The 25,676-nt window shown below is 40.3% G+C and overlaps 1 protein-coding gene across 30 annotated transcripts in view; it reads left to right on the top strand.

Annotated features, from left to right (window-relative positions):
• The window catches only part of BTRC (beta-transducin repeat containing E3 ubiquitin protein ligase), a 218,483-nt gene that overhangs the window by 97,029 nt on the left and 95,778 nt on the right, over positions 1-25,676 (top strand). For 14 of the 30 annotated variants that reach the window (XR_007911097.3, XR_016221989.1, XM_008270377.5 and 11 more), the window contains one exon: positions 13,413-13,490. The exons of the other annotated variants lie outside the window; for them this stretch is intronic. Coding sequence is in view for 12 of the 14 variants with exons in the window: in XM_008270377.5 (XP_008268599.1) it covers positions 13,413-13,490 (78 nt within the window). In the remaining 2 variants the exon portion in view is untranslated. The remainder of the gene's footprint in view (positions 1-13,412; positions 13,491-25,676) is intronic. 30 annotated transcript variants of the gene reach the window in all.

Here is a 25,676-nt window from a genome sequence, read left to right as displayed (position 1 = left end):
AACACATTTGTATAAATAGATGTGGTTTGGTGACTTCTTTGACATAGTGAGCAGAATGAAATGTAAAAAAAAAAAAAGGAAAGAAAACCTTTGTACTTGAAAGGATGAGGTATGAAGTTTTTTGTTTGTCTTTAAATCAAAACTTTTGAACCAAAAAACCTTTGGAGTTTAAAGGGTCTATTACTTCTGATGTGGAGCATATTAACATAATTACAAACTCTTTTATTTACTCATAGTCACTGCTAAGTTGATGTTTAAACCTTTGATTAAGTCGCAAAGCTGAATATGTTCAGACAGCTGTGTAATATCTCGTCTTCACAAAACAAATAATGGTTTTAGCTTTTTGTTTGTGTGTTTGTTTTGATCCCTTTTTGTTACTATGAATTTGTCTTTTTCTTATAGCCAGACTGTTAGTGGTAAAATATTAAAATATTGTATTGTGTAGTACTGGGACTTTAGAGCAAAACAGCACTGTTAATTCATGCCTTTGCCTTGTCACGCCCTGGTGTGGTTCATCTCTTCTGTCCTTCTTATCAGAGCATCTCAGTGCTTAGTTGAGCTTGTTTATCTTGAAAGAGCAGGAGGCAGGCTTTTAGGGAGTAAGCTGCATGTTCCAGTATAACAGGCACCAATGCTGTTTGACTTGAAAAACATTTGATCTCTTACATTAACAGCCCATGTCACTGTAATAGGGACCACAGCTGGGCTGCTGTTCAGTTTTCTATTATTTTAGCTTCGAAATAACTGTTAGTGCTGCTCCAAAATCTCCATCTATAAAATTGTGTGTTGGCTGTCCCCCCAGGACTCGTAAGTAAACAAGGTGATATGTGTGGCCAGAGGGAGGATATTCTGTTGGCTTTGTTTTGAATAATAACTCTCCCTATCTGAAGATGGGTTTTGTCTGATCCATGATAGAGTGCTGCTGTGACTTTGTATAAACTTACAGATCTAGCAGTATCTTGGATTTTGTTACTAATGTTTTTGCTCAGAGCTATTAATTATTCACTTTCATGTTTTCTAATTTTGAAGCATTTAAGTTTTAACAAAGCTTAACTCTAGAGGTCCTGCACAGTGTCCTTAAGTACAGCAGTTTGTACAGCCGTTATTGCAAATGGACAAATGAGTTTAAGGTATATGTTTATTAGACTAAAATATTGCTTTATTTTAAAATATTCAATTGTTGATAATTTCTGTGCCAGGGATAGTTTGATGCTTTGAATCAGTAGCTGGGTTAGAAGAACAGAAAACAAAATCTGTAAAATGATCTTGATGTTTTTTTCTTAAGAGTACCTTTTCTTTTGATAGGGGAAGGTTGGCAGTTTATTATAGTAAAAGCTTAATCCTCTCTTTCTCCTTTGGTGTGTCTTCAAGAATCTAGTTTGTTTTCTCATTCTTATTCTTTTCTGATATAACACTTACCAGGCAATCCAATACTTTCTTCAAATTTAACCTAAAAAATTATACATATGTATTTATTAATATGCATATATTAGCCAGCACAAGCATAATAGGTTGAAAAGCAGCCATCTATCTGGGGCATTCTTCTAAGTACTGAATATATCATGTGCATTGACATGACATATCTGTAATCTCTGAATTCAGAAAGCACTGAGTGTGCAGTAGGTTGTAAAACAGTAGTGTGTTTCAAGAATGTGTGCTGTGCAAATTCTGGCTAGTGAGGTAATGACAAGTGTTTGCCTGCATAGACAATATATTTTTCCCCCTGAGGTCCCCACACACCTAGTTTCCCTCAAGCTCATCATCTCTGTCAGGTTAATCAATAGGCACCGTATGGCAGAGGGTCAGTAATCAGTGTCATCGTGCCTTTAAATCGTGTTGAAAATTTGCTTAAAGCCTGGGCCAATTAACATCGAGATGATGAATGGATGGGAAGATGGGAAGAGCCTGCCGCTCAGGGGCTTTGTGAGGAGGAGATGCTCAGCTGTTGAGCAGCAGACACCAGCGAATAAAATCAGCCATTCATGTGAGCTCAGTCCACCCACTCTTAATGATAATGTCAATCTAGCAAAATATATACACATTGGAGTTGTCACGAGTTCATAAATCAAAGGAGTTTGTCAAAGGCATTCAGATTAACGAGGCAGCAGCAATAACAAGTCAAATTTGCATAGAGAATTGCTCGAATCTCAGTAAATTATGATCCTGTTTTTCATTTGATTATTTGCTAATGTCTCAAGAGGGAGAATGATTATATTAGCATGCAAAATCTACTCTAGAAGTAGAAATCCGAGGTATAGAAGACCAGCACACTATGACAATTAATCAGTTTCTGCATACTAGCATAAATGCACAAGGCCCAGAAATGAACTTCTTTTTTATTATTATTTCTCCTTGCTACTGATCCAAATGGTTCAGCTTGACAGAGACTTTATATTGCTTTAACAGTGTTCTGAATTGTGCCTGCAGGCAAGACATAGTTATGCAGCTATAACCAACCTATCCATCTGCCAACCAGATTGGAATTCTCCTATCCAAGGCTTCCATTAACCCCCACTGACAGCTCCAAACAGGATTAAGGATTTGGAAGCATAAAAAATAGTTGTTCTTTGCAAATATACACAATCCCTTTGCATTTTGAGAAAGGCTGCATCTGTAGTGTTTTATAATTAGTGTTGGACAATGGAGCAGGGGAAAAAACCTACTAGGCAGTTTTTTTGACTTCTGTCACGGGGAGTAAAGCAGTACCAATAGAAGTCTTGTCTGGTTGTCCCAGAGAGTGCTTTCCCGTTCTGTCTGGTTCCTAGCACCGTGCCTGGACTGGTGTATTACTAGAAGACAGCACTCCTTGATGTTTTAAGCAGTGGATCTGTTGAAGTTTAGCAGTAGAGAGAGGCTTTGATGTGGTTGTGGTTTAATCGAGTATGGCAAGTGATAAACGTGCTGGAGAAGCAGTGTGCATGAAACACACCAGAGAGGAGTATCTTGTGAGGATGCTTCAGGTCCTTCCCCAGATTCTTCAGTCGGCTTCTACTTGTAAATTACCTGTGTTTCCCCACATTGTATCCTAGAAGGATTAATTAAAACTTGTTTAAATATACACACACAGTGTTTTTTTTTTTTTTACATCCCTTTTCATTGAAGTGTTTGAATGATTTTATCCATGTAGCTAAATTACCTTTTAACCTTATAGAAGAATGAGTTACTCCTATTTTTGTAAATTGCAAATCGTGATACTTGGAGGCCATAATTAGCTTTAAATAGCATTATAAGTTAATGGGAAAATTATTAATTCAATTATTAACTTACCAATGATGCTTGCTGTATGATGTTTGCAACAAGCTATTAGAAGTTGGTCTGGATTTTTTTCCTCATCTGGATTGTCATTCTACATGATGATGAGCAGATTCCTTTTTTTTTTTTTTTTTTTTTTTAAGGAAAAAAATCTGACTATTTATTTTAGAGTTGGGTGCTCGGGAGCTCTTGTAGGGGTGGACGTGCTTCCTCTCACCCATCCGCACTGGCTCTGTGGATGTCAGCCATGTGCAGGTCAGGGCAATGTTTGTTCTTGTGGATGTGTGCTTGTTGCTACTGTGGGTGGCGCAGGTAGGAGGAAGCAGCCTTTTGCTGACCTGATTGCCACTTTGTGACCACTTCCACTTCCACTCCACATCCACAGTCTTGGGGTCAGTCAGCCCGTTGTAGCAGAAGTTGTTGCAGGCTTTTAGTTTGTTGGGTTCGAAGCTGTATGTCTGCTAATTCCTGTTGATCAGGAAGTTGGAGCAGTTGCACACGACCATCTATTGCAGATGCACAGACATAGTGGTGGCTGCTGTCTTGGGCTGTAGCAGCTGGAGGTGAAAAGAGCTCCATTTTTTTTTTCAAAATGTGTTCAAAATCCGAGTAATAATTCCCCACAATTTACCTGCTTTACTAAAGTGATATAATTATCCTAGTTATAGAGTCTTTTGAATTATTCCAATGAAGAATGTAGTGTAGGTAGAAAATGCTCTTTGCTAGTTGGAAGCTGGTTATTTTATTTATAATATCTGTTCAAACAGGTTCAGGCTCTGTTGCACCATCCAATCTTGAGCACAATATTTATTCGAAGATTATTATAAGTCATTGAGGGGTTTGACTTTTCATCATTATGTAAATTTGTTTTTCATTTGATTATATAATCAACTCTTAATTATCCATGTTATCAGGAGTGGTGTGTGTTCAAACAGATAACTGAAAACAGTAAATAAGCCACTTAAGAAGTTATGGAGAATATTGCCCCAGCTATGACCGCACTATGTGTAACCATTAAAGTCTCTTTACTTGTTTTGGACACCATAAACAAAACAAAACAAAACTCTGAAGTTAAGAATGTTTGGTTATCCACAAAAGAACTTGTCTTCCAAAAAGAAGGTTGACAGATGTCTTCTTTAAAGGGCCAGGTACTAAACAGATGAGGCTTGTGACGTCTCTCGTGTAACTACCCACCTCTGCTACTGTAGTGTAAAAGCAGCCTGACAAAAAAGGCATATCTGCGTGTGTGGCTGTGTACCAGTAAAACATTATTTGCAAAAACATTCCATAGGCCAAACTTGCTAGCTTCTGCTCTAAATAATCATATTGGGGTGGGCATCTGGTGTTACAGTTAAGAAGCTGCTTGAAGATGCTAGGACCCCATATTTGGGGTATGTGGGTTTGAGTTCTGGCTGTGCTCCTGATTCTGGCTCCCTGCTCATGTGCACTCTGGGAGGCAGCAGATGATATGCTTGGGTCCCTACCACCTACATGGGAAATCTGGATTGAATTCCTGGCTCTCGACCTCAGCCTGGCCCAGCCCTGACACTTTTGGGTATTCGGGGAACAAACCAGTAAATGAGAGCATGTTTGTGCTCTGTGTGTCCTTTTTTCCTTGCCTTTCAAAGCTGCTACTTCATTCCCCAAATGTCCACAAAGCCTGGGACTTTGCTGAGTGGGAACTGGGAACTAAAAACACAATCCAGGTCTCCCACATGGGTGGCAGGAATCCACTGTTGCCTTCCACTTTGCACATCAGCAGGAAGCTGGAGTCAGGGATCTGGAGTTATAAAGTTATAAAGTGAACCCAGGTGCTCAGATACAAATGTGAGATTGGTTAACTGGCATCTGTCTACCCAAAGCAGGCCAGATGGCTTCTTCCTCTTGGAGCCCAGTTCAGTACCAAGAATCTGCCTTTTCCTTTATCAGTAAACCTGCTTACTGTCACTCCCTCCTGTTTGGGTCTCATTTTTCACCGAGGTGAGACAGGAACCTGGTCAGGTACTAACACCGGAATTCCTGCATGCCATCTAAGATAAACACCCATCCAGTAGTTGACTCTTGAATCTGGATTTTAGTGGATAAGATTGGAAAGAAGGCTATTGAGTGAATAAAACTAGCAAAAAGGATAAGAGTGCAAAAGGATAATAAATAATATCAAGGCCGGCGCCGCGGCTCACTAGGCTAATCCTCCGCCTAGCGGCGCCGGCACACCGGGTTCTAGTCCCGGTCGGGGCGCCGGATTCTGTCCCGGTTGCCCCTCTTCCAGGCCAGCCCTCTGCTGTGGCCAGGGAGTGCAGTGGAGGATGGCCCAAGTGCTTGGGCCCTGCACCCCATGGGAGACCAGGAAAAGCACCTGGCTCCTGGCTCCTGCCATCGGATCAGCATGGTGCGCCAGCCGCAGCGCGCTGGCCGCGGCGGCCATTGGAGGGTGAACCAACGGCAAAGGAAGACCTTTCTCTCTGTCTCTCTCTCTCACTGTCCACTCTGCCTGTCAAAAAAATAAATAAATAAATAAAATAAAAATGAATAAATAAATAATATCAAGTAAACGGTGCAGAGATTTTGAAGGAACCAGATGCAGTACTAAGAAGTTTGGGTTTAATTGATAGATGGTTTTTTTGAAGGGCAAGTGTTTTACCTACGGGTTAAGATGCCACCATTCTGCATCACTGTACCTGGGTTTGATAATCTGGCTCCTGCTCCTGATTCCATCTTCTGTTGATGCAAACCGTGTTGGGCAACAGTGGTGGCTCAGATGATTGAGTTCCTGTCACAATGTGGGAGACCTGCATTGCACTCCCAGCTTCTGGCTTTGGGAGTCCACCCCAGCTGTTGCTGGCATTTGGGCTATGAACCAAAAACTGATGGGAGCCCTCTCTGCTTTCTCTCTCCTGCCTATCTCCCTCCTCACATACTTCTTTCCTACATGTTTTGGAGCAGAGAAGTAACCTTTCCAGAATGACACTTCTGATAATAGCGTATAGAATGTATCAGTTACCAATTTAGGCAAGGGTGTCAACAAGCTTTCTCAGTAATCATGTTGGTGAGAGGTGTTTGGGGTCTGAACTAGAGAGAAGCAATGGAAATGCAAAATTGGGTCAAATGTATTAAAGTAGATGATTCAAAAGAAAAATCTGTAATTCAAAAATTGGCTAGATGAGCTCAAAGAAAAAAAAGGAATAACTAAAAACTGATGTGGGATTTAATCTGGGGTAAAAAGAAAAGTTGGAAGGAAAAGAATAACCTAGAAATGGATGAAAATGTCGTAAGTGATTTAAGTTTATATGTGTTGATTTTGAGACAGTTCATTTATCGTCCAAGTCTTTATTTTTTGGTTTGTTTGATGAAAGCAAGAGTGCTTTCATCTAATCGTTCACTCCTGGGATTGGGCTGAGGCTGAAGGCTGGAAGGCAATCCAGATCTCCCCTGTGGGTGGCAGCAGGAGCCCAGTTACTTGAGCTGTCACCACTGCCACCTGGGGTCTGCCTTCAGCAGGAAGCTGGAGTCAGGCATCAAACCCAGGTATTGTAATTTGGGATGCTGATGTTTTAACTGCTAGGCCAAATATATGCTCCTGAATACTTTTTTGTTGTGATTATCCTTTCTTTTTATTTACCCCAGGTTACTAACATCTGGAAATGTTCTCTCCAGAATGTATCCCTAAGGTCTAATGTATAAGCTTTAGCAGTATTTCATTTATTGACACCTCCCTACTCGAACTTCTGTGGATGCTTTCAACTTGAAGTTAAACCCAGTTTTCAGTAAAACTGTTATTCTGCCCTTTAAAAAAAAGATTTATTTATTTGAGAGTTGGAGTTACAGACAGGGAGAGGGAGAGAAAGAGAAAGGTCTTCTGTCACTCCCCAAATTACTTCAATGGCCAGAGCTGAGCCAGTCTGGCACCAGGAGCTGCTTCTGGGTCTCCCACGCAGGTACAGGGGCTCAAACACTCCTTTGCTAGGCCGTAAGCAGAGAGCTGGATCAGAAGAGGAGCAGCTGGGACAATGCACTGGCACCCATATGTGTTGCTGGCGCCAAATGCCAGCTCCTATTCTGCCTCTTTTGATTCTATCCTAGTAAGTGCTATACTAGGAAATAACTGAGTTAATTTAAGAAGTAGTAAGTTAAAATCTTTTTCAGATATATTTTAATATAATGCTGCTGTTTATAGAATGTTGTTACTCAGGGACTACAAATGCATTCTGCAAATTATTTACTGAAATGAAACATTTCATGTGAGTGTTGGGAATGAATTGTTTTGAGCAGTCAGGTTTGTGTAGCATTGGCTTAGGGTTAAACAGTAGACCATAATTTTTAATTATTTTTGATGGGTTATTTTTCCCCTCAAATTGATTTTCATTTATCTGACTTTCACCCCATTTCTTAGCATATTCTACATTTGATATGTTAATTTTTGTTTGGGCATAATTTCAGATTTGCAGCAGAGTTGAACAGTCTCCATATACCATACTTTACACAGACTCACCAAATGTATTTTAAAAAAATATTTATTTGTTTATTTGAAAAGCAGAATTAAAGAGGAAGAGACAAAGAGAGATCTTCCAAACACTGTTCACTCCCCAGATGACTGCAGTGGCTGGAGTTGGACTGGCTAAAGCTAAAAACAGTCTACCAAGTGAGTGGTGGAGGCCCAAGTCCTTGGGGTTCTTCCACTGCTTTGCCAGGTGCATTAGCAAGATGCTGGGTCAGAAATGGAGCAGGGGCCGGTACTGTGGTATAGCAGGTAAAGCTGCTGCCTGCGGTGCCAGCATCCTATATGGGCACCAGTTCAAGATTCTGCTACTCCACTTCCGATCCAGCTCTCTCCTGTGACCTGGGAAAGCAGTAGAAGCTGGCCCAAGTGCCTGGGCCCCTGTACCCACATGGGAGAGCTGGAAGAAGCTCCTGGCTCCTGGCTTTGGATAGGCCCAGCTCAGACCTCTGCAGCCATTTGGGGAGTGAACCAATGCATAGAGGACCTCTCTCTCTCTCTCTGCCTCTGCCTTTCTGTAACTCTATCTTTCAAATAAATAAATAAATCTTTTAACAACAACAACAACAAAAGAAATGGAAAAGCTAGGACTTGAATCTGGCACTCATATGGGATGCCAGCATGATAGGTAGTAGCTTAACCTGTCGTACTTCAGTGCCAGCCCCATGAATGACTCACTGAATGCTAACATGTTACTTCTCTTACACATCTATTTGCATACTTTTTTCCTGAACCCATTTGAACACTGCAGACATAGGTCCCTTTACTTTTAAATGTTTCAATGTATGTTTCCTAAAAACAAACAGGTTCCTTCAAATAACCAGAGTACCAGTGAACAAAATCAGGAAGTTGAGTGGATAAACAAACTATGGTACATCTAGCAGGGGAATACTACTTGGTAATAAAATGGAAAGAAACATTGATATGCAGCAAATGAATATATGAAATACATTAAATGAAAAAACAGTAGCCAATTTCAAAAGATTAAATACTATATGATTCCACTTATATGGCACAGTGGAGAAGGCAAAATTTTGAGCCAGAAATTCGCTGGTATTTAGTGTGGCAAAAGTTGACAGTAGAGGAGCATTGCAAGGGAACTGTGAGGGTGACAAAATTGTATCATGTCTTTTTTGTTTGTTTGTTTGTTTTTTTCTTTTTTTTTTTTTAAGATTTATTTTATTTTGAAAGAGTTACAGAGAGGGAGAGGCAGAGAAGTCTTTCATCTGCTGTTTTATTCCCTAAATGGCTGCAATGGCCGTAGCTGAGCCTATTGGAACACAGGAACCTGGAGCTTCTTCTGGGTCTCCCATGTGAGTGCAGAGGCCTAAGGACTTGGCCCATCTTCCACTGCTTTCCTAGGCACATTAGCAGGGAGCTGGATGGGAAGTGGAGCAGCCAGGATTCAACTGGCACCCATATGGGATACCATCTCTACAGGTGGCAGCTTCGCCACAGCACCAGCCCTTCTGATTTTTCCTTTGATCAGATAAAGGTTTTGTGTCGAGCAAGAATTCCTCAGAAATAAATTATGTGTTCACAATATATCATATGAACAGAGGCTCATAATGTTAAATCAGTGTCTGGCATATTTCTGTATTATGAAGAAATATTTTGAGATTATTTATCCTATTATTTGTAAAATTCTACCTAATTTTTGCATCCACTGATGATTCCTACTAACATCAAGTAGGTACCCTTACATACAAGTTATTGGACATATTTAGCTTGATGGCCCATGGCAGTTATGCACATTACTTACGGGGTTTCTTTTTTTCTCTCTCTCTTTCTTTCTTGGTTTGGTTTGGTTTGGTTTTGCTTATTCATTTGAAAGTCAGAGTTTTTCTGCCTGCTGGTTCACTCCCCAAGTATCTGCAAGCCAGGGCTTCAGCCAGGCTGAAGCTAGGAGCCAGGAGCTTCTCTCATGTGGGTGCAGAGGACCAAATATGTAGACTATCTTCCACTGCTTTCCTCAAGCCATTAGCCGGGAACTGGATCGGAAGTGGAGCAGCCAGGACTTGAACTAGCACCCATATGGAATTCCAGGATTGCAAGTGGTAGCTTTACTCACTAAGCCACAGTGCCAGCCCTGGGATTTCTTAACAGATAAAAATGCAAGGAGCAATTGTTGCTGAACTCTCTGGGTTGATGTCAGGGAGGTTTTGCAGACCATTGAGGTGAACCCTTAGGTGCAAACAGCTATTTCATAATTCCTAGCTACCTCAAGAGCAATTTGTCTCTTTTTGGCAGTTTTGCTTCTCCTCTTCTGTAGTGGAAGGGTACCTACTGCTTGCTTCTGATGTGACTGTTTAATGTTGCTACTTCTGTTTTATGTACTATACAGAGTTGAATGTTTGGTTTTGATTTCTCTTGATAGATAGTCCAAAGTAAAAGTGTTGGATTGCTCAAGCTAAAAAGAACTACTTTGTATCTGTAACAACAGTTGTATGTTTTTACTCCTGTTTAAGAGGTACTCTTTTTAATATCACCCATGTGGTATACCCTTTGTCCTGGTGGGACAGAGAGGGAAGAGAATGTGAAGGAGCTCTGTGTTCTGCTCTCAGATAGTAATTATCCTTTAGTTCCCTTTGCCTTTGCATTTCCTGGATGCTCTCCTAATACTCACTTATTAGTTACTCATCAAAATCAGATGAAACTGGGCTGAGCATTTAGGTCTTGTGGTTAAAATGCCAGTTAGGGACATTAGCATGGAACTGGATTGGAAGCAGAGCTGCCAGGACTCAAACTGGCACTCTGATATGGGGTGCCAGAGTTGCAATTGGCAGCATAATCCACTCTGTCACAACACTGGCCCCGATGATATTATTTATGAGGACAATGGTTTCAGAAAGGAAATGGGCGTATGAATGTTGAAGATCTCTGCCATGGGGCAAGTATGTGGCACAACAGTTAACTTGCCACTTGGGTCACCGTCATCAAATATTTGAGTGTCTGGGTTCAAGTCCTGTCCCTGTTACTGATTCAGCTCCCTGCTAAAGCGTTTTGTGATGCAGCAGCGAAGACTCCAGTACTTGGGTCCCTGCGACTCACATGGGAAGCTTGGATTGAGTTGCCGATTTCTGGCTTCAGTCTGGCCCCCAGCCCTGGCTATTTAGAACAATTTGGGAGTGAACCAGTTGGGTGGGAGAGCTCTCTATTGTCTTTCTGTCTTCCCTCTCCCTCTCCCTCTCCCTCTCCCTCTCCCTCTCCCTCTCCCTCTCCCTTTCAAATAAAATGCGACTAATAACTGAAAAAAAAAAATGCCAGTTAGGATGCCCACATCCCGTATCAGAGTGCCTGTGTTCAGTACGCACCTTCAGTTCTTAACTTAGGAGCTTCCTGCAAATGCAGACCTTGGGAAATAGTGGTGGTGCCCCAGGTTGAATGGGTTCCTGCCATCCATGTGGGAAACCTGGATTGAATTCCAGGTTCCCAGCTTCAGTCCAGAGCTGGTGGCTGTTTGGGCATTTGGGGAGTGAACCAGTGGATGGGAGCTCACTCCCTGTCTCTCTGACTCTCAAATATATATATAAAATATATATAATATATATATATATAAAATATATATATTATATATATATTTATATAAAAAGATGAAATAGAGTCAGGAGGAAGAAAACTGTTGATAGCAGCTAAGCATTACTCATGCTGTTAGGTTGGAGTCACTGCACTGTATATTTCAGTATGGAGGAGCTTACCAGCACTTCTGTTTCCAAGCACTTGTAGTATAAGAATGTGATTTGTGATGTCTCAGTACACCAAACTTCCACCAAAAAAGTAATTGGGCTTCCAAGTTATATATTAACATTTTAGCTAAACAATTAATTTTGAAATATAAGACCTTGCATTGAATTAAACAGGTTTAGATTATCTGGCAGTACTTTATTTAAAGGAGTGGAGCTTCATGACCTTAGGAGTAGTTACTTGCAAATTATAAGGTTGTAATTGGATACTAGCTTAATTTTTTTTATTATATAAGACGTTTAATTTTGACATTTAAAACATTGATCTGTACTTTCAAGAAAAGACAAGATTGAGTATTGCATGGGTTTAATGTTGACCTTTCTCTTTCATGATAGCAGTGTATCACTAGCTTCCTCTAATCACCCACTCAGGTATATCCTTCCCTCAGTTTTTGGTACATAGTCTTCATTCTTCTTTTTCAAAATGGAGAGGAAAGAAGTTATAGCTCTGAAGTTCTTGAGTCTCTTGCTTGCGGTATGGCATAATTTTGGTTTGTCTTAATTTTAGAGAACTTCACCATAAAGTGATTATCACAAGTGTAAAATATCAAGTTAGAGATTTCAGTCCAAATGGAGAACTATGTGAGGTACTGGCCTCACGCCCCAACTTGTAGATGTTGGCCATAGAGGTAGAAGGGCCTGATAGAGTGACAGTACATACTTTCATCCTTCAGTATGCTTTAAAATACAATATTTGATTAAACCAAAAAAGTATAACTTATATATAGGTTTAAAACAGTAGCTACTGCATAATAATTTTATACTTGTACAAAAAGTTTTCTGATAAACTTGTAGGTTGGAAATAATTTCTAGATCGAAAATAAAATTTAACTCTCCAATTAGAATGCCATGATTATATAATGTAATGAGTATGTCAACTGCAAGTTTTAAAATTAGTGCCACGAATATAGTTGCAGAAAATAGAATTCAAATAATATGCAATTAGGGTTTTGTGTATTTTGCCTTATAGATAGTGATCTGCACATGTTCATTGCAGGGCTTTTAGAACATCTGACACCTCCCCCCCCAAGTATATTAAAATTCCATTGACATTTTAAAGTCTTCTTGTTGAGCTGCTTTTTGAGGTAATAATGACAGGGAGGGACTGTAATCCTAAACCACTGATTAAAAGTTGTTATGTATGCTACTTTTATTAAAGGAAATCAAATCTGAAAAGAAGAGGAAGAGAATGATTTTTTTTTAGGAGCCAAACCGGAAGCTCTTTATCAACCAAGCACTTACAGCATTTGAAAATAGTCTAGTCCTGGTCGGGGCGCTGGATTCTGTCCCGGTTGCTCCTCTTGCAGTCCACTCTTTGCTGTGGCCCGGGAGTGCAGTGGAGGATGGCCCAAGTACTTGGGCCTTGCACCCGCATGGGAGACCAGGAGAAGCACCTGGCTCCTGGCTTCGGATCAGCGCGGTGCGGTGGCCATTAGGAGGTGAACCAACAGAAAAAGAAAGACCTTTCTCTCTCTATCTCTCTCTCACTGTCCACTCTGCCTGTCAAAAAAAAGAAAGAAAGAAAGAAAGAAAGAAAAGAAAATAGTTACGTAAAAGAGAAAGTACTAATTGTGGTTTAAGTTGTGATCTACTAATTTTGTACTAGAAATTCCTTGTGTCCAGTGTCAAGCTATGTCAAAGGCCAATAAACCAGATTTCTAACAAATATGGTCTCTTGTGCAGTGCGTAAACATAGGTGAAATACTTTCCACCTAGATCCTTGCGTACACTTATTTATATACATAGGCATATGGTTTTCTTTACCCATTTGTATGTCTGTATGTATATAAATCTTCAGATGAATAAATGCATAAATATACATGGTGTTCTAGCTTACAGAATTAGAAGTGTAATTCAGTTTACTCCCACAGAGTAAGATTGAAGATAATGAGAACTGAATTAAAGCTTACTTTCTTTCACAGAATTCCTCAGAGAGAGAAGACTGTAATAATGGCGAACCCCCTAGGAAGATAATACCAGAGAAGAATTCACTTAGACAGGTATGAAATTTAGTCTTACTTAAAATAAAAAGCTGCCAATAACAAAACAAAAGACAGGAAACCCTTGGTTTGCCATTTTTTTAGACACTGGAGCTTAAATTAATAGTATTATATTCCAAAGTTAGTGGCCATAGCCATCAGTTTCAATCAGATAATACTGTTTTCCCATTTAAAAAACATCCTTGTTGTACAACTTACAGGACAATCAGTTGGTTAAGTGTAGTGAATATAAAATTAAAAGTTTTCTTGCTCAGGAAAGGTAATTTTAAATGCTTCTTAAGTGCAGATGGCCTTATTTTTCTGTTAAGATTCTTCATATTTTTTTTAATTAATAACCAACACCGATCTACTTGTAATGAAATCAGTTCCTTTGAGCAATATTTCATTTTGGGTTTTTTAGAGATAAAGACCACTACTGGTAGTGATTACTGCTTTTTTTTTTTTCTTCTTTAAAGATTTATTTATTTACATGAAAGAGTTACACAGAGGAGAGGCAGAGAGAGAGAGAGAGAGAGAGAGAGAGAGAAGGAGGGAGAGAGAGAGAGAGAGAGGGTCAGTCTTCCATCCACTGGTTTGCTCCCCAATTGGCCACAACGGCCAGAGCTGTGCTGATCCAAAGCCAGGAGCCAGGAGCTTCTTCCAGGTCTCCCACACGGATGCAGAGGCCCAAGGACTTGGGACATCTTCTACTGCTTTCCCAGGCCATAGCAGAAAGCTGGGTCGGAAGTGAAGCAGCCAGGACTCAAACCAGTGCCCATATGGGATGCTGGCACTGCAGGTGGCAGCTTTACCCTCTACACCACAGCGCTGTGCTGTCCCTGGTGATTACTTCTTAAACATCAAAATGACCAAAAACACTGGCTGAAAATTTATTCTTCTCCCTACTTGTAGCAGTCTTTAATATCTTTCTCATTCACTAGCAAAAAATAAGTTCTTAAAGTGTAGTCAGAAAATAGTGTGACACCTATCGTCCGTATAAAGTTGGGTAACATGAGCACCAGCAGCAGTAAAATAATTTTAGTTTACTTGCATGTATGACATTGTTTTAGGAAGTGGGAGAAAAGACGTAATTGTTGAGTGTGCACCATGAACAGTGACCCTGAAAGGTTGCTAGATATGATGTGACTTGCAATCTGTAGATGAAGAATGTGGAGGCCGGGAGGTGAGATGAGCTGCAAGAAGCTATATGAAGCAGAGATCTCAGCATTGCCAAAGTGTTGCTACTTCTGCCATCTTACTCCAGTTTGCATACAGTGTTAATTTATAGGGAAAGCACTTAAAACCACATCATAGTCATTTTTAAATTTAGTCTACATTAAAATGTGTTTGGATAGGTGCACATTCCCCTCTTTTTATGAAAATAATTCTTTTAAATGGAATTGAATCCCTTCAGGAAGCTTTGTTAAAAACAGAACAGAACAAAACAAACTGAATGATATGAAACAGAAATGGTTTTAACTATTTGGAGATAAAACACCTGATCTGTAAATCTACATCAACAGAAGAATATTGTGTAAGATAAATTTGGAGGTGGATATACTCTGCCCACCGTAGAGAAACAACTGTCAGAAAACAATGACACGACAAAAAGTTTTGGCAACTTTATTTAAGCTAACAAACGAATTTTCACTCTGCAAAGTTATAAATTAATTTTAATAGGCTGATCCAGATGGTCCATTTGGAAAATGGATAGGCTGATCTGTTGAAAATTAAACTAAATTTATCTCTCTCATACTTCAAACTGAAGCAAGAGAGAGAATTGTGCCTATTAAGTCCAGCACATACAGATGGACCAGCAGGTCACACATGGGACTAATCTGATTCATTTTAAAAATAAATGCATGCATTATTGAATCATTTTCTACTTGTAATATCTGTTGTGTGCAGTATTTGAAAGAGATTTCATGTTGTTTTTTCATTGCTGTTTTAGCAGATTCTCCTCACCCCCCTCCACTTTAATTTAACAACCTCCACTCCTGCCTCTCCTAGCCCCCCTACTCCTAGTGCTCCAGAATGATTCTTCTAATATCTGTCATTCAGGGTTGAGATCCAAGCTCTGGAGATTAATTAGGTCATGAGGCTTCCCCCCTCCCTTTTTTGTAAAGGGTTTTATCTCCTTTCTCTTTGTGAAGAGCATGAACTCAATGCTCTTGGAGAGAGAAATGGCCTTTAGAAACAGGGAAGTAGGAGATCCTCCTGGGGCCCTCAGACTCTTTTAGCTTCTGGGTGTTTTAGCAGCCCCATGAATGCAGATTTGTAAATTTATTGCAGTGCCATCTGGTTTTTTGCTTGAACCAGATTACTGTTGGCTTGTGTCTGTCTATTGTGGTGGCCACTCCCTAGGAGCTTGCCCTCTCAATCCCAGGAAGAGTGATGAATAGCAGGGGTCAATGGAAGCGGGTCACAGGGCAGCTGTCCAGGGCTGCCCTGAACTTGATTACCCCACTACTGATTTTTTTTAAAGGTAGGACATAATACATAAGCTGTTTAAACTCCCCCTTTTTTCTGTTGCATACGACAGTAATGAAGTGCCAGTTGTTGTTTGTTGTCTTTCCCCCACATAGTCATGTTCTATAGACAAAAAGATATCACGGCTACCTTAGAACTGGAGCTGATGGCAGGTAGGATTTGTGTGGTGTGGGCCAGTCCCTTAACTTGAGATTGTCTTACAGTTATTACTAATGGGATACCAAGAACTCTTTCATCTTTGATTATAAAATGTTGTTCTGATAATTTCTTGAAAATGACACTTAACAAAACTCAGACAAGGTGAGACAAATTTGAAAAGCCCTGTTATAAAGTATATTTATAGTATGTTATCACAAAAATTAAAAGGAAATAAAAAAGGAAGGAGGTGAGATGGAGGGTGGTAGGAAGTATCACTATGTTTAACATTGTATATATAAAATACATGATATCTGTTTTATAAGTGTTAAAAAGATGAGAAAAAGAAATTTAATTATCAGAATGCAATGTGGTTTCACTGGTGAATTCAGTAAACATTTCAGGAAGGAAATAAGACCAATCTTTTGCAGAAATACAAGAAAAGGGAAGAGGAAAGAATACTTTCTGGCTTAAGAGACCACCATGACAGTAATTCCCAAACCTGACTAGGATATCACTAGAAACAGAAATACTGAAGGACAAAGTCATGAGCTGCCATCCCCTGTGTCATTGTGTCATTTTGTGTAACTGCTTTTCTGTTTCATTCCCAACATCTGGAGGAGGGACAGTTGGGAGTGTATCCTTGTAAAGTCCATTTCCTTATTTTCAGAATAATCTTCCCATCTCTTGGCATTAAGTAATGTGTGAACTTTTTATTTAAAGTTTGTACGAAGTAGCTACAATTTTACTTCTACTTTTACTCCTAACTTTTGGAACCAAGGAAACCGTCACCATTGCTTTCATAGCTTGTATTCATATCTGTAATCAATGCAAAGGCCTGGGATGATGCATGGAAGCATCATTACTTTTTGAAAATGTGGCATTACAACATGCAACTATTCTTTGCCTCTCGTTCGTGCTAATAGGATCTGTCAGCCCTGCCTTTCTCTGTAATTGAGTAAATTGTGACCGCTGTCTAATCCTCCTCCCATCCCCCATTCCCTTTGTGTATGTGTCTACTTACCATCCTGAGAACGTGGGCAGTGATAAATAAAGCATTGAGTAGAGCTCTCTCAACTCTTTGAAAGCAGCATGATGCCAGCCCTCTAGTTATATTTCTTTAAGTGTTCACGTTTTTCTGTATTCTGTCTCTTGTGTAGCTGGAACCCTGGGGATGCAAAGCCATGAGAGAGGCCAAGAAGCTAACAAAGTAGCTGTCTCCCTTGTTAGCTTGTTCCTTTATTCTTTAAAAACAAGATAAAAACCATCTGGCTCAGGGCATTACATTTTCCTCCCCCATGCACCTCTATAGATGGAGACTTCACCTGCAGTGAGGGTTTACATTGATTAGGGAGGGAGCAGTAACTCAAGCTTCCATCCTCTTCAAGGATACTTTGCAGTCTTTAAAGGTGCTGACCCACTGAGTTAAACTGTCAAGGGAGGATAAAAAAGTGTCTTCATCCCAGGAGGTAACAGCTGCCAGGTTTTCAACACCTTGCACACTGCTGGAAAAATGTCACAATTGTCAGCGGAAAGAAAAATGACCCTGTTGTCATCTTCTGTTAATGACTGGGCCTTATAAAAGCAACTCCATAAGCGTTTTAGAAGGAATGAGTAGCTGTTTTCCTTGCCTATTATATTCTCATCTCAAAAAATTCCTACATTGTTCCGAACATCACTTTGGAGTAGATCTACAAAAAGCAGTCCGGAGGACCAGAAAGTTCAGACCAGTGGTATAAGCATGGAACTCTGAGGGGCATAGCTGCTTTATACGGTTGGTTGAGTAGGAGGAAGGAGTTCATCACTGACATGGAAAATGAGATGAGAGTGTGTATTAAAACAACAACAACAAGTCATGTACAAGCCAGTGAACTGGGAGGAAACATACTGTATTTCTGTTCTTTGGAGGACAGTTTGTTTGCAAGCAGCATCCAGATGGGTAAATATCACGACACTGATTTTTTTTTTTTTTTTCAAGAGAGCCACTTCTTTTCGTTAGGAAAAAAAAAATACAGATTTTACTTCCTTTAATAGCTCGGTAATTTTCGTATCTGATGACATTCCCTTCTTTCTTATTTGATTGATGAAAGGAAAAGGTTTAATGAAGTCTCTGGTATCAGGCAGGCAGTTTTTTTCCTATTTGTTTTAGGTTAGTCATTTTAATTGTATTGAGTAATTAGAAGGTACACACAGCCAAGGGAGCTTTGTTCTGATAATTGCTCAAGAAAATCCATTCTCTGTCTGCCATTGCTTTATGTTGAGACACTTCTCCCTCTAGTGGCAATAGTAAACACTTGGGCTTGGCAGTAGGCAAGGTGTAATTGCAGTATGACAAACTATGCTTAAGGGACTATCTTGTAAATACTTTAGTTTTGGGTTTGGCATTATTTCATTATATATATATATTTTTTTTATTTTTATCCTATGAAATTTCCTACCTCCTATCTGCTCCCCCACCCCCAAGTGCTTTGGGCTTTGGATGGAAAAAAATTGCCTGAAACGTTTATTAAAAAAAAAATCAGTGCATTCTGGGTAATGTTTTGCAGCTTGATTTAATTTTAGTCATCTGTTTTAATTACCTATTTATAAAAATGGTTTTGCATTTGTAGACATTATTTAATACTTTGGAAGAAGCACCTCATTTGAAATAAATAAATAAATTGTACTTATTTTAAATAGTCCATGTAAAAGACCTTAAAGGTAATTAATGTAGGTCTCTTAAGTAAGACAAAAGTGATCTATCTGAATCTGAAGAAGTGATTTGTTTACATAATTTCCTACTCCTGCTGAATCCTTCAGAGTCTAATAACATTTTAAAACAAAACAAAACAAAACAAAAAACATGGTTTGGCAGTTTGTGCCAAGCTACAAAAACTCTTCTTCAAAAAGAAGCAGTTTAATAACCAGCTTTCTTAAAATTACTTTGAGGAAGGAAGACTGTATAGGGGTTTGGTGTTTTGTTTTATTTTTATTTCAGTGTAATCATTCTTTGATAAATTGTGTAATCACTGACTTAGTAGAAAAAATATTATTGAACTCCTGGGTTGCAATGGCCATAAAAAGTGTATTTTCATATAGAGAATTGAGATACTGTGAATAAATTATAAAGGAAACAGCTCATATGTTGGTCAAAGTCCATATGGACCCAATTCATTTTGTGTTGAGTGCTTAATCTGATGTAACATTTTTTAAAAGAGAAGAAAAAGGGGGGAAAAGCCTATTGTAAGCTGCATGAGTCCCAAAAAAATGTGCCCTAAGAACAACATGCAGTGAGATCAGATACAGCTTTGCATCTATCAAATGAGATTCCCAAGCATCTGTATGGCGATTTTTAAAGCCAAGCTCCAGCTTCCCTGGATGGTGCTTTGTGGTTTGCTTTTCCTATCCTATATTCTTACTCAGGACATGGTTTGATGTTACTATATATTTGAAGGTCCCTGTCCTCCCCCACCCCCACCCCAATCCCTAGCTGTTTTCATTATACTATATCTTGTTTTGCTATAGGGCTGCTGAACAGATTTCTTAAGCAGCTTTTTGCAAGGTTAAAAGAATGCAGTCTGGTAACAAGTTTGTGTCATTTTAAATATATACCTTCTAGTAAATAAGGAGAAGTCTGGCAATCAATCCCTTTTAGTGTGTTATATGTTTCACCTGACAACTAAACCTTCTATTGATTAGCCATTACTTTGTTAGATAATCCTATGTCATTGGCTCCATTGTAAAAAATTAAACTCTTTAAAATGTTTTACCCTAGCAGCAGTGTGAAAATTGAAAACTTGTTCAGAATTACAGCCTGCTTTCACAAAGAAGGTAGTTTTCAGCAAGGCATCTTACTGGTTTATGCTTATGTGCTTTATATGCAATATAAAAATGTGTTAAAGTACTCCGACGCAAAACTCTGCCTCTGGTTCAGCAGTGATGCTACCTTTTCAAATGTTGCATGGGCACAGAACCTGTCTTGCCTGAGGCTGTTATATTCACTAATTTGATTTTAAACTGGAAGGAACATTATAATAGTAAAATATCAAATGTTCTAGCTTTTTTATTTTTCCAGGATAGTCAAAAGGACTGTGGCAAGTTTTAGTTTACTGATCTGTGTTTCTTCCCTTGGGAGATAAGCAAGGTCACATGCCTATTTTACAGATGAAATGTCTAGAAAATAGAGGCATAAGTACTCCTATAGCCCTGTTCTAGGAAAACTCTTTCATGGCAGAAACAGGTTTTGTTGTTGTTGTTTTTTTTTTTAGTTGATGAATCTGTTCACCTCTTTAACCCTAATTCAGCTTTAGAACACTTTAATTACTTAAGAAAATCCTTTGGTCTCCCTCCCAAATTTCTCCACCACCAATGAATTAAACTTTGGTCAGTATTGACTCTGTAGATTAGTTTTTCCTTTTCTAGAATTTCCTGTGGTGGAACCATACATTTTGGGGTCTTTCACTCAACATGCTGTTTATGAGAGTCTCATGTTGCTGTGTATATCAATACTTTATCCTCTTTTATTATTTTATTCCATTGAACAAGCACAGTACAGTATGTTTTCTATTCTCCTTTTGGTGGACACCTCAGCTGTTTCCATCTTTAATGTTCCTATAAATGCTCTGATATAAAGCTTTTTGATGAGCATATGTTCAGTACTTTTTTATTGTGTTAACTGGCTATTCAGATTTCTTTTGTGAAGTATCTGTTTAAGTTTATAGCCGTTTCATTATTTGGGGCCGGTGCTGTGGCATAGCGGGTAAAGCCGCTGCCTGAAGTGCCAGCATCCCATATGGGCGCCGGTTCCAGTCCTGGCTGCTCCACTTCTGGCCCAGCTCTCTGCTGTGGCCTGAGAAAGCAGTAGAGTATGGCTCTAGTCCTTCGGCCCCTGCTCCCGTGTGGGAGACTAGGAGGAATCTCCTGGCTCCTGGCTTTGGATCGGCACAGCTCTAGCCATTGCGGCCATCTGGGGAGTGAACCAGTGGATGAAAGACCTCTCTCTCTCTCTCTGCCTCTCCTTCTCTCTCTGTGTAACTCTGACTTGCAAGTAAATAATAAATAAATCTTTAAAAAATTTCATTATTTATCATTTTATTAACTTAGAGTTATAGATTCAACTATATTGAGTTCTGTGTACCAGTCCTTTGTCAGAGATACGTGTTCTGAATACTTTCTCATAGTCTGTAGCTCGCCTGTTTAATCATGGTATGTTTTGTTGAGAAGTTTCTAGTTTTTTTTTTTTTTTTTTTTTTTTTTTTTTTTTTTTTTTGACAGGCAGAGTGGACAGAGAGAAAGGTCTTCCTTTTGCCGTTGGTTCACCCTCCAATGGCCGCTGCGGCCGGCGCACCGCGCTGATCCGATGGCAGGAGCCAGGAGCCAGGTGCTTTTCCTGGTCTCCCGTGGGGTGCAGGGCCCAAGCACTTGGGCCATCCTCCACTGCACTCCCTGGCCACAGCAGAGAGCTGGCCTGGAAGAGGGGCAACCAGGACAGAATCCGGCACCCCGACCGGGACTAGAACCCGGTGTGCTGGCGCCGCTAGGCGGAGGATTAGCCTAGTGAGCGGCGGCACCGGCCAAGAAGTTTCTAGTTTTTGAATGAAGTTCAATCTATTTTTCTTCTAGAGTTCCTGCATCCTTTGAAATGTTTGCCTTTGAAATGATTGTGAAGATATTCTTCTAAATTTTTTTCTAAAAGCTTCATAAATTTTAACTTTTATGTTTAAATTCATGATCCATCTTAAATTAATTCTTTTTAAAGATTTATTTATTTGAAATAGTCAGAGAGAGAGAGGTCCTCCATCCGCTCATTCACTCCCCAGATGATCGCAACGGCCGGAGCTGGGCTGATCTGAAGGCAGGAACCAGGAGCTTCCTCTCGGTCTCCCACATGGGTGCAGGGGCCCAAGGACTTGGGCCATCTTCCACTGCTTTCCCAGGCCACAGCAGAGAGCTGGATCAGAAGTGGAGTAGCCAGGGCTCAAATCTATGCCCACACACGATTCTGGCACTACAGGCGTCAGCTTTAACCGCTACGCCACAGTGCTGGCCGCCTCAAGTTCATTCTTGTATTTGCTATTGTTGCCAACTGGAGGTTCTTTGACTCACTTGGGAGATAAGGGAGACACCCTGATAGTGGGATTCTACTTACTCCTCAGAGGGAATGGAATGGGGGCTTTTATCAGGCTGGGGAGAGGTGGCTACTCCCTCTCATCCTCTGACAAATCCTTAAGCACACGGCACTTTTGTTTGCAACCAGCTTGATGTTCTGCACAGGTGCAGTTGGTGCTTTAGCATATCACATGCTCAAAATGGCAGCGTTGTTCGCTGGCTACTGCCTCTCCAGTAAAGTAATAATATATTGGCGGTACTGGGCTATTCTGGGCCTGTGGGTGGGGTGCTGTAGTTCCTACTGGGACAGTAGGGGGTCTTTCTATAACTTGGGTCTGAATAGTCCTTGCTCCCGAGATGGATTCCTGGTCAGGTTAGGAAGGATTTGATTTAGTGAGTCCCATTCTATCCTGTCTCACTATAAAATAGTTTTGGGTTAATTGTTTTTGCCGTTGTTTCAGTGCCATTCTTGAAAACATATTTGTGGCCGGTGCCGCGGCTCACTAGGCTAATCCTCCGCCTTGCGGTGCCGGCACACCAGGTTCTAGTCCTAGTCGGGGCGCCGGATTCTGTCCCGGTTGCCCCTCTTCCAGGCCAACTCTCTGCTGTGGCCTGGGAGTGCAGTGGAGGATGGCCCAAGTACTTGGGCCCTGCACTCCATGGGAGACCAGGAGAAGCACCTGGCTCCTGTCATTGGATCAGCGCGGTGCGCCGGCCGCAGCACACCGGTTGCGGCGGCCATTGGAGGGTGAACCAACGGCAAAAGGAAGACCTTTCTCTCTGTCTCTCTCTCTCACTGTCCACTCTGCCTGTCAAAAAAAAAAAAAAAAAAAAGATTTTAAAGTCAAGAAAAACTTGGTTCTTGTGTGTTCACAAGGGTGCAAATGCTTCAACTCTCCTTCCTATCCCCTTCACCACTAGATTTCACCCCAACCCCCCTGCACATATTTGTTGGCCAAGGACCTCAATAGACATTTTCAAAAGAGGAAATCCAAATGGCCAACAGATACATGAAAAAATGTTCAGGATCACTAGCAGTCAGGGAAAGCCAAATCAAAACCACAATGAGGTTTCATCTCACCCCGGTTAGAATGGCTCACATACAGACATCTACCAACAACAGATGCTGGCGAGGATGTGGGGAAAAAAGGGACACTAACCCACTGTTGGTGGGAATGCAAACTGGTAAAGCCACTGTGGAAGTCAGTTTGGAGATTCCTCACAAACCTGAATATAACCCTACCATACAATCCAGCCATCCCACTCCTTGGAATTTACCCAAAGAAAATTAAATTGGCAAATAAGAGCTGTCTGCACCTCAATGTTTATTGCGGCTTAATTCACAATAGCTAAGACCTGAAATCGGCCGGCGCCGCGGCTCAATAGGCTAATCCTCCGCCTTGGGGCGCCAGCACACCAGGTTCTAGTCCCGGTCGGGGCGTCGGATTCTATCCCGGTTGCCCCTCTTCCAGGCCAGCCCTCTCCTATGGCCCGGGAGTGCAGTGGAGGATGGCCCAAGTGCTTGGGCCCTGCACTCCATGGGAGACCAGGAGAAGCACCTGGCTCCTGGCTTCGGATCAGTGCGGCGCAGCGCACCGGCCGCAGCAGCCATTGGAGGGTGAACCAATGGCAAAAAGGAAGACCTTTCTCTCTCTCTCTCTCACTGTCCACTCTGCCTGTCAAAAATAAAAACTAAAAAAAAAAAAAAAAAAAAAAAAAAACAACCTGGAATCAACCTAAATGCCCATCACCAGTAGACTGGAGAAAGAAATTATGGGATATGTACTCTATAGATTACTATACAGCAGTAAAAAAAAAAAAAATGAAATCTGGTCATTTGCAACAGAATGGAGGAATCTGGAAAACATTATGCTGAGTGAATTAAGCCAGTCCCAAAGGGACAAATATCATATGTTCTCCCTAATCGGTGACAACTAACTGAGCACCTAAAAGGGAACCTGTTGAAGTGAAATGGACACTATGAGAAACAATGACTTGATCAGCCCTTGTCCTGACTGTCAAGGAACAACATACTACTTTATTCTTAATAGTATTTTTTTATTCTACTTAATACTATTGGTTGAACTCTGTAATTAACACACAATTATTCTTAGGTGTTTAAATTTAACTGAAAAGTGATCCCTATTAAATATAAGAGTGGGAATAAGAGAGGGAAGAGATGTACAGTTCCGCACATGCTCAATCAGACTTGCCCCTAACAGTAGAGTTAGAAACATGCCATGGGATTCCAATTCAATCCCATCAAGGTGGCATGTACCAATGCCATCTCACTAGTCCAAGTGATCAGTTTCAGTTCATAATTGATCATAATGATAGGATTAAGAGTCAAAGGGATCACATAAACAAAACTGGAGTCTGCTAACACTAACTGATAGAATTAAAAAGGAGAGAAAGATCCAACACGGGAAGCGGGATACACAGCAGATTCATAGAATGGCAGATGTCCTAAACAGCACTCTGGCCTCAGAATCAGCCCTTAAGGCATTCAGATCCGGCTAAAAAGCCCATGAGAGTATTTTAGGCATGGAAAGCCAAGACACTCTGGAAAAAAAAAAAAAAAAAAAAAACCTAAATGAAAGATCTCTGTGAGTGAAATCCGGTGGAAAGAACGGGCCATCAAAGAAGGCAGTACCTTTCTCTGAAGGGAGGAGAGAACTTCCACTTTTACTATGACCTTGTCTAAATATGATCACAGTTGGCAAACTCAAGAGGCTTCCCTAGCCTTGGCAACTCATGACAAGAGCCTAGGGTGATTACTGATGCCATAAATAAGAGTGTCAATTGCTAAATCAACAACAGGAGTCACTCTGCATTTACTCCCCATGTAGAATCTCTGTCCTTAATGTGTTGTACTATGTGAATTAATGCTATAACTAGTACTCAAACAGTACTTTATACTTTGTGTGTCTGTGTGGGTGCAAACTGTTGAAATCTTTACTTAGTATATACTAAATTGATCTTCTGTATATAAAGATAATTGAAAATGAATCTTGATGTGAATGAGATGGGAGAGGGAGCGGGAGATGGGATGGTTGCCTGTGGGAAGGAGGTTATGGGGATAAAAAGCCGCTATAATCCAAAAGTTGTACTTTGGAAATTTATATTAATTAAAAAAAATTTTTTAAAAAGATATTTGTTTACCCCATCGAATTACCAAAAACCAGTTAGCTGTGTAAATGTAGTCTGTTTCTGAACGACACAGTGTTACTGCTGGACACAGAACAATGAGTGACAAGTGGCTGAGCCACTGACTCACTCATTCTTCATGTCCCTGTAGACAGTTAGAGACAGATGATAGATGTCTGTCTCTGCATCAAATACCAAATATTCTTGATTATTATATGATTATGTAATAAGTCTTGAAATATGAGGTAGAATGAGCGCTTCTTAGTTGTTTTTATTCTTAATTTTCTTTTGATTATCTAAATACTTTGAACTCTATAAATTTTACAATCAGCTTAGCAATTTCTACTA

This window comes from Oryctolagus cuniculus, chromosome 15 (genome assembly GCF_051225735.1).
Source record: "Oryctolagus cuniculus isolate XC-2025 breed Fujian yellow rabbit chromosome 15, ASM5122573v1, whole genome shotgun sequence".
Taxonomy (NCBI): domain Eukaryota; kingdom Metazoa; phylum Chordata; class Mammalia; order Lagomorpha; family Leporidae; genus Oryctolagus; species Oryctolagus cuniculus.
This window is presented reverse-complemented; position numbering and strand designations above follow the sequence as displayed.